The 8,900-nt window shown below is 33.9% G+C and overlaps 1 protein-coding gene across 1 annotated transcript in view; it reads left to right on the top strand.

The window, feature by feature from the left end:
- LOC129224220 (calcium-transporting ATPase type 2C member 1-like) overlaps window positions 1-8,358 on the top strand; it is a 71,129-nt gene extending 62,771 nt beyond the window's left edge. The window contains exons 22-24 of the mRNA XM_054858643.1: window positions 7,559-7,654; window positions 7,968-8,109; window positions 8,234-8,358. Coding sequence (XP_054714618.1) covers window positions 7,559-7,654; window positions 7,968-8,109; window positions 8,234-8,358 — 363 coding nt within the window. The remainder of the gene's footprint in view (window positions 1-7,558; window positions 7,655-7,967; window positions 8,110-8,233) is intronic.
- The last annotated feature ends 542 nt before the right edge of the window (window positions 8,359-8,900 follow it).

Consider the following 8,900-nt stretch of genomic DNA (forward strand, 5'->3'; position numbering starts at 1 on the left):
TGCGTGGTCCATTGTAGATGGATCGGAAAAAGTGCCCGTTATCAGCAAGGAAGCCGAAATCACCGCTAGAGATGTTCGCGATTATGAAATACGAAGAAGAGCCGCGCTGTCAATTATTTTTTTGAATATCAACCAAAGTTTAAAGAAAATCATTGAAAATATAGAAGATCCTGCGGAGTCATGGAAGAAATTAAGGGATCATTTCTTCCCTAATAATCGATGCGTTCAAATGCAAAATTTTAATCAATTAAATCAGTGCCATCTTGAAAAGGGCGAAAAATTAAATTTATTCGCCGCTCGCCTTCAACGAATTTTTGATAACATAAAATTAGCTTATCCAGAGTTTCCCGAGGATTACCTGACGTTTCACCTTCTCCAAAATTTACCTCGATCATATGACAATATTGTCCAGAACATTCTCACACGTCCTGCACCTGAGTTTAGATTCGATAAGGTTGTCATTGATCTGATAGTAGAAGAGGGTCGCCAGAACCTTAATATGGAGAAAGAAGCCAATTCATACGCTTATATGACAAAGATTATCTGCCACTCGTGCGGCGAACAGGGCCACATTAAGCGTGTATGCCCAAACCGGAAAAAGTGTCATCCACCACGGAACCACCAAACGACTCAACGAGGTTATCCCCGAGAAGTCTCACCCCAGCAGAGGAGTGACAGACCCAATCGATGGAACCGAAGTAGAAACCGAAGTCGAGGTCGCCGATGGAATTCCAAAGGACGGAGACGGTCATTTTCCAACGACAGACGTGAGTACGAATTATATTTTGTCTCTGAAGCTAATTTAAGTCATTCAGGCACAGGGCGATCTAGGAACCTATTTACCTTTGATACAGCCGCCTCTCATCATTTTTCCTTTAGAAAGGACTGGTTCGTGAATTTTGAGAAAGTTCGGGATGTTCGTATGGCGGTAGCAGTAAAGGAGAAAACCTTTCCAATTGTCGGAAAAGGAGATGTTAAAGTTAATTTTGGTGAAAAAACTGTAATTTTACAAAATGTATTGTATTCTCCCCAATTACGTCGTAATATTTTATCTGGTACTAAATTTGACCAGGGTGGTGCAAAATTTGTAGGGGGAGGAGGTTTCGTGGAGGTATCTAGCCAAAAGGGTCCAATTTTTAAAGCAAAACTTGAAAATGGCATGTATATTGTTGAAACTGTGGATAATGAAATCTCTGAGAATAATCATGTAGATAAGAATCCCATTCCTGAAAATAATTCAGTAGATTTGGAAACTTGGCATAAGCGATTTGCTCATGTGAACGTGGATTCTATCAGACAAACCGGTGATTTAAAATCCGTTAATGGTTTACCCAAATTTAAAAGTATAAAACTAAATTGTGACAATTGTAAAATCGGAAAGTTCAAACGCGTTAGTTTTAAGTCTATAGATAATATTCGGTCGAAACGACTGATTGAACTCCTTCACGCTGACGTTTGGGGACCATATAGTGTCAAGGGAAGGAATGGAGAAAGATATTATTTATCCATAATCGATGATTTTTCTCGGAGATGTTCACTTTATCCAATTTGTAATAAAAGCCTGGTTCCTGAAATTTTGAAGTACCATATTTTAAGAGCAGAAAACTTTATTGGTAAAAATGTAAAATTTGTAAGAACAGATAATGGGTCTGAGTTTGTAAACAATGAGTTTGATGATTTTTGTAAAGAAAAGGGCATAAAGCACGAATTAACTGTACCATTTACTCCGATGCAAAATGGAGTAGCGGAAGTCTTTAACAGGGTGGTAGCTAACGCAACTCGCGTAATACTTCAAGAAAGCGGATTACCACAAAATTTCTGGCCTGAAGCCATGTTATATTTTGTCTATACGTGGAATCGCGTCTGCCACAAAAACCAGAAAAAGACACCTTTTGAACTGTATGGAGGCAGAAAACCTTCGGCTCGTCATTTAAGAGCATTTGGCACAGTTGTATTCGTAGCTATACAAAAGAATTTAAGAAATAAACTCGATGCAAAAGCTCAAAAAGGAGTGTTGGTCGGTTATGCTTTTAAACGAAAAGGATATCGTATTTTTGTTCCTGAACTCAATAAAATGATAGAATCCATAGACGTGTCCTTCAAAGAAAACACTTTCTACAAAGATGAATTCGCGAACGTAAAAGAGAAAGAAAAAGTCACCCCAAATTGGCCTCTCACTCAAGTCGAAAGTTCTGACCTTGACGAGACGGCAGAAGAATCTGTTTTCAGTGAGGAGGGGGAAACTAGTCAAAGCGAATTACAATCAGAATCAGAAAGCGAAGTTGACGGGAAAAGTAAACCTTTAAAAAGTGTAACTTGGGTTAGAAAAGTTAGACCCAGGACGGATAGTTCTAGGAATGATATTTATTTTTTTGAGAAAGGGAAAAATACCAGATTAAGATCCATGCATGATGTTCACAAATATTGCAATAAACATAATATCGCGTATGATCCAAATATGTTTAGTTTCGTAGGTAAGGATCTATTTGAAGGTGAAATTTCCGCTAATAGACCAAAGGTAGATTTGAATTCTTCATGACTAGCGGAGGATATTAAAGTTCCGAGTACTTACAAACAGGCATTAAAATCAAAAGAATGGGATCAATGGAATGCATCAATGAAAGAGGAATATGACGTGATGTTAAATCGCGAGGTGTGGAAATTATCTGAATTGCCTGAAAATACGGTACCAATAGGATCGAGATGGGTTTATTCGGTAAAGAAAAATGAGGAAGGCCAGGTAGTACGTTTCAAAAGTAGATTATGTGCTCAAGGTCATACTCAGATCAGGGGCCTAAATTTTTGGGAGACCTACTCTCCGGTGGTCCAATTCGGCATAATTAGATTTTTTTTCGCACTATTGGTAGTATGTGAAAAATGGATGCATGTTCAATGTGATATTAAATGCGCGTATTTGTATGCACCTTTAGAGGAAACCATATTTATGACACAACCTCCAGGTTTTGAAATTAAAGGTAAAGAACATTTATACTGTAAACTCAAAAGGGCTATATACGGCTTACATCAAAGTGGCCGTTTATGGTATTATGAAATGGAAAAAGTTTTGTATAAAATTGGTTTTTCAAAATTTTCAAGTTGTAATTGTGTTTATTTCAATGAATATGTAATTTTACTTCTTTATGTCGACGACATTGTTTTATTTGGTAAAAATGAATGTTATATAAATAGCGCAATCAACATGTTGAATGAATACTTCGATCTAAAAGTATTAGGAAAAACACGCAAATTGCTAGGGGTAGATTTCTTAAACGAAGAAAATGATCTGTGTTTAAGTCAATCGGAATATATTCAGGAAATTTATGAACGTTTCGAAAATTTTAACATTCCTGTAGCATCTTTACCCATTAGCAAAGGAGTCATTTATTCAAATGTTGATTGTCCTAAAACTGATGATGAAATAAAAGAAATGACAAAATATCCGTATAGAAATTTAGTAGGTTGCTTAGCATTTGTAGCAAATAGAACTCGTCCAGACATCTCATATGCAGTAAATATTTTTAGTCAATTCCAATCAAATCCTGGTATAATTCATTGGAATGGCCTTGTCAAATTACTCGGATATGTTTGGAAAACGAGAGATTTAAAACTAAAGTTACAATGCAGCAAAATTCAATTGATTACTTTCTCGGATTCTGACTTCGCGTCAAATCGAGACGATCGCACATCCTTAGGCGGACAAATTGTTTTTCTAGACAAATCGCCGATTGAATGGCGTACATTTAAACAGAAAAGTGTAAGCTTATCCACTATGGAGGCTGAATTTGTTGCAATGACAGAATCCGCTAAGGAATTGATGTGGTTTGATAGGGTATTAGATGAATGCATCGAAAATAAAGTAATCAAAAGATCTAAATTTAAATCTATTCTTTTTGTTGACAATCAAGCATCAATTGATTTTGTAAATTCACCTATTGAAAACCATAGAAGCAAACACATAGATGTGAAACTATTTTTTATTAGAGATCTAGTTTGTAAAAATGTTTTTGACATTAAATATATTCGAAGTAAGGAAAATTTGGCAGATATTTTCACGAAATCTCAAACCCGTTTTGAATTGCAAACATTTATTGAAAATATTTATTGTGAACAAAAATAACATTGTTTTTAAGAAATTTTTTTTCCCCAAATTTTGAAAATGTTTTTTGTAACTCTTGAATATTCGTATTTGCACTTACATCATATGATATTTTTCATGTTAAATCTCTTACAAGGTGAACAATTTGATTGATTGTTATCTTCGTTAAAAGTCAAGTAAAAGCCACTAGATCGTTTTCCAGTGGGGTAATTGATGAAGTGATTAGGGTTAATTAATTTTTGAACGGGAAAAATTGTAAAATTGTTAAAATTACTTTTTCGAAATATTTATTTTTTTTTACCTAACAAGTATAAAAATATTAAAACTGGAATTTTAAATGGTCACAACTTTAAGGGTCAAATTTTTAAAGGACCAAAAGTTTATGATAAATTGAAAAAAAAACTTGTTTGAGTTTCTCTTAGCGATGCAGAATGCCTTATGAGAAGTTTAAAATAGAACTCAAACATAGTATATCAATTTTTTTTCAAAAATTCAATTTTATCATTGATCAATATTAGAAATCCTAGAGTTTTTTTTATAATGTATTACGTATGCTGATTTGAACAGTTACTTGTGTTTTTTTCTTCATGTTTTTCAGACAAATGTGTACAAGGAACTTTCAATTGAGAAGAAATTTAATTTGATTTAACAAGATGAACTTTTCTCGAACATGAACTGTTTTTTTGATGTTGTGTTTCTCAGATGTTACGGATCTCCGGAATTCCTGTTATCAGTGTTGAATTAAGTGTTCGAATAATTGTTGTTCTATTAACATTGTTATTGTGTTTTGTTAAAGGATATGGCTAAATTTGTAAAGATTGTTTAATATTATACTGTTTTCAAATTTTTTTAGATTATCAAAATGATAATGGGGAGGCCTTGATAGACATAGTATGTCAATCTAAGTGAAGGTTTATTATCATTTTGTATGTTAGATAACATTTTACATATTTGCAGTTTTCATATCATTGTTCCTTAACGAACGCTAGAATCCGTGACGTAACTAGTCTTGGAATAGAGAACGGCACGTGTAGTGGGCGTTGCCCATGACGTGACTACTTTAACGTGAACATGTGACGTCACGTACACACGCTTCGGGCTTGGCCACTGAAGATCACGATCAGGTAGCATTGAAGTGAAGATATGCTAATGAGAGTCTGAATATAAGCAAAGCTGTTATCAGTTGATCTCTCTCTCACTTCTTGCACAGCCTAGACGCGTTGGCTCATGTCAGGCAAGCCAACTTGCTGTTTGTTCAGCAAGCTTAGGCTGTTACCTTTTTTTGTTTAATTGAAGTAGTATGACGTTTGTCCATTGAAGACTTCGTTCCTCATGAACGATAGTCAGGTCAATTGATAATACTTATTAGTCTAGGTCAACGGGGTATTTGCAATAATGATATACTTATCCTTATTTACTTTTTGTCAAAGCCATATACTTTGTTTTTTATCTTTTAATAAATTAATTGATGTTTAATGAGCTATTCGTTTTCAATTATACTGATTCACGAACTCCAATTTCACTCTGCTAAATATATTACGTTGTTTGGGCAAGAGTTAGTTTCAATCATACCTTCCCATCCAACACCTCAAGCCCCATGGAGTCGGCGCCACTGCGCTTAAATGAATCAAGCTTATGAGGCTGACCATTCCCCAAAAACATGATGCATTAGCGCAGTCTTTTTTTCTTTGCCTTCGTTTAGAAAAATTAGTTTCTTTTTCTGCAAATAGTGAAACAATGGGGAGGCAGAGTGTTGCACACTTTTTGTAACGATTTTCTCTTTTTATGTCCAACAAAACCAGTAAGACGAGAGAAACATGGAGTTAATGGACTTTTCAACTTTTCATCGTTAGTGTTAGCATTGAAGCAATGACGTACCAATATTGAAAACTATGGGTAGATTTAAGACATTGAAAAAAGAATGTCCAAATTAATTATTACCTAGTTTTAGCAATCAATAAGAGATGTATTTTCCGAAGTACGTAAGCTAAAATCTGAATTTTATAATTGCTTTTTCATGCTGTTTTGGGAAAAAATTCTTTAAATAATCAGAGAATGGATAATTTGGCGGTATACTTCTTATAATATCATGTTTGACCAAAAATTTAATAAAGTTCTCTGAAATTGTATGGTGAATTCCACATTTAAAAAAAAAAACACGCACACACAATTTTGCTTAGTTGAATCAAAGTTGTCTTAAATGAACAGGATTAATATAAGTAACCATGTGTACAAAAATTCATTTGCTCTCACTTGTTTGACTCTTTTCATTGCTATGACTTCATGCATTCTGGAATTGTATTTATATAGTGGATTTCTGTTCTTTTATATTTTTTAGGGCTCCAAACATACTAGATGCTATGCATTTTTGAAATTCCTATTGTTTTTCTATCAAACTCCTATATTTTTCCTTTTAAAATCCTATATATTTTGCTACTAAACTCCTATATATTTTGCTATCTAACTCCTATATTTTTCCTGTTAAACTCCTATATATATTTTTGCACTTGCTATGAGCCCTGCTTCCCAAGTGCAGGTAAATAGTGTCATTTTGGAAGAAGATCCTTCCTCCCAATGTATAATCAAATTCGCGTACAATGAACTCGCTTAAAATGAAGATCTACTGTACTGCATTTGTCGGTAGCAATGTTACATGTCGTTCACTGTAGTTACTTATAAAGTTTGCAGTCAATGTTAAATAACTTATCAAGAGCTTACTATATTTTCCTAACAAAATGAGCAGAAATAAAATATTTATTCTTCAAGAAGGGAAGTAAATTTCTGTAAAAATTTGTATTTAGAAACTCATCTATGAAAATGGTAAGTATAGTAAACAATTCAAAAGGTGCTTAACTGGATAAATTAGACAATACATTATATTGAAGTTATGTAGTTATACTTCAGTTCAAAAGATCTAGGTTATATCACAAACTTATTTGGTTTTTTTTTTTTTTTTTTGTAAAAAACAATAAAATAGGGGACATTATTTGCCGGACATTATTTGCCCAGAAAACACGAATGATTGTGAATCAAGGTAGTACATCGGTCAGGCTAAATGTAGATATCATGGGCATGGCCCGAATGCTAGATTCAGATAGTTGTCTCATCCAAAATTGTAGATTGAGAGGTTAAACCAGTTGTGTCCTACACATGTATTTGCATTCTTTAAGTTGTGCACGTTTTGTATAACTTAGAACGGATTTGTCAAACCCTGGAATGGTTTGAAGACTGCATGATCTTGTTTACAATTGGCCCAGGCTATTGAAACGTAAATCATAGGTTAGGGGTTAATGGAGGAATTAGTTTTCTAGCAAGTAATCTGTGACTACTTCACTCTAAAATGGGTTAATGGAGGCGTTTGTTTTCTTGAAAGTTATCTGTGACTACAAAACATTTATTGTCAAAAAAAATGTTGATTTCTTTATTATTATTATTATTATTTACTTTCTTCTTTCTTTTCAGATGAGTGATATGATGGTTACTAGACGAGATACAACTATGACCTTCACATGTTTTGTATTTTTTGACATGTTCAATGCTCTTAGTTGCAGATCTCAGGTAAAATGTTTTTGTAGCTAAAGTTTCATTCTAGCAGTTGTTCTTTCAAGGGTGTATGTCCCCCCGCCCTCCAAATGTGATGGCACACCCCCTCAAATGCTACAAAGCAGCCCCACCCCAAGGACCAGAATATCCCAAAAGTTAAAAAAATGAGATTGAATCCCCTCTGGAATTAACAACCCCTAAAAATTTAAATGGTGCAGTCTGTGCCAAGCTTGTAATGGCGTCCTCTTGAGCACCCTTGGGGGTTATTTCATAAGTATTTTTCAAGTACAGTTCCTTTAACGTTAACTCTTCGTTTTGTTGTTTTCAGACCAAATCTATTTTCACCATTGGACTCTGTAGCAATCGCATGTTCCTATTGGCTGTCACTGGATCAGTTGTTGGACAGTTACTTGTAATTTATTTTGCCCCATTACAGAGGATATTTCAGACGGAAGCTTTGCCATTATCAGGTATTTATTTTTATTGTAATGCTTTGGTTTTAGAGTTTAATTTCGTAAATAGTATGGATAGAAACATGTTTTTAAATAAAATGCTTTTGTTTATGTTGTAACATGCTTTTTTCTGTTATTACAGATATTTTAATGCTTGTTGCTCTCACATCATCTGTTTTTGTTGTGTCTGAAGTTAAGAAAATGATTGAAAGAACAATCCTTCGTAAACAGACTGAAAAACAGTTCTTTGACTCTGATTATGTTTAATGACATTCAATCCATAATTTTTTAACTTTAATTGCAATGTAATGTGCATAATTCGTTTGTTAGTGAGGCTCTTTCATATTCATCTTTTTTTTTTTATATAAGATAGGTGAAGTGAAACAGTAATCTCAAATTCTGGGCTAAATTCATACAATTCAGTCTTTTCCCTTAAGTTATGTAAAACAATTTGGTTATCTTACTAATATTATATATGCGAAAGTTTGTCTGTATGGATGGATGTATGGATGTATGGATGGATGTATGGATGTTTGTTACTCTTTCACGCAAAAACTTCTGAACGGATTTTGATGAAACTTTACAATAATATAGCTTATGCATCAGAATAACACATAGGGTAGTTTTCGTCCCGTTATGGGGGGCAAAACCCCCTTAGGGGGGCAATAAAACACAATTTTTGTATAAATTCTCTAATATTGGGATGAAAAAATACTTGCACATATTTACATTATATGTCCATCGAAAGCTCTGATTTTTCTGCTGAAGATGACACCTGTTCGAAATTTCTAAGTAGAATAAAAAACGAG

This window comes from Uloborus diversus, chromosome 6 (assembly GCF_026930045.1).
Source record: "Uloborus diversus isolate 005 chromosome 6, Udiv.v.3.1, whole genome shotgun sequence".
NCBI lineage: Eukaryota > Metazoa > Arthropoda > Arachnida > Araneae > Uloboridae > Uloborus > Uloborus diversus.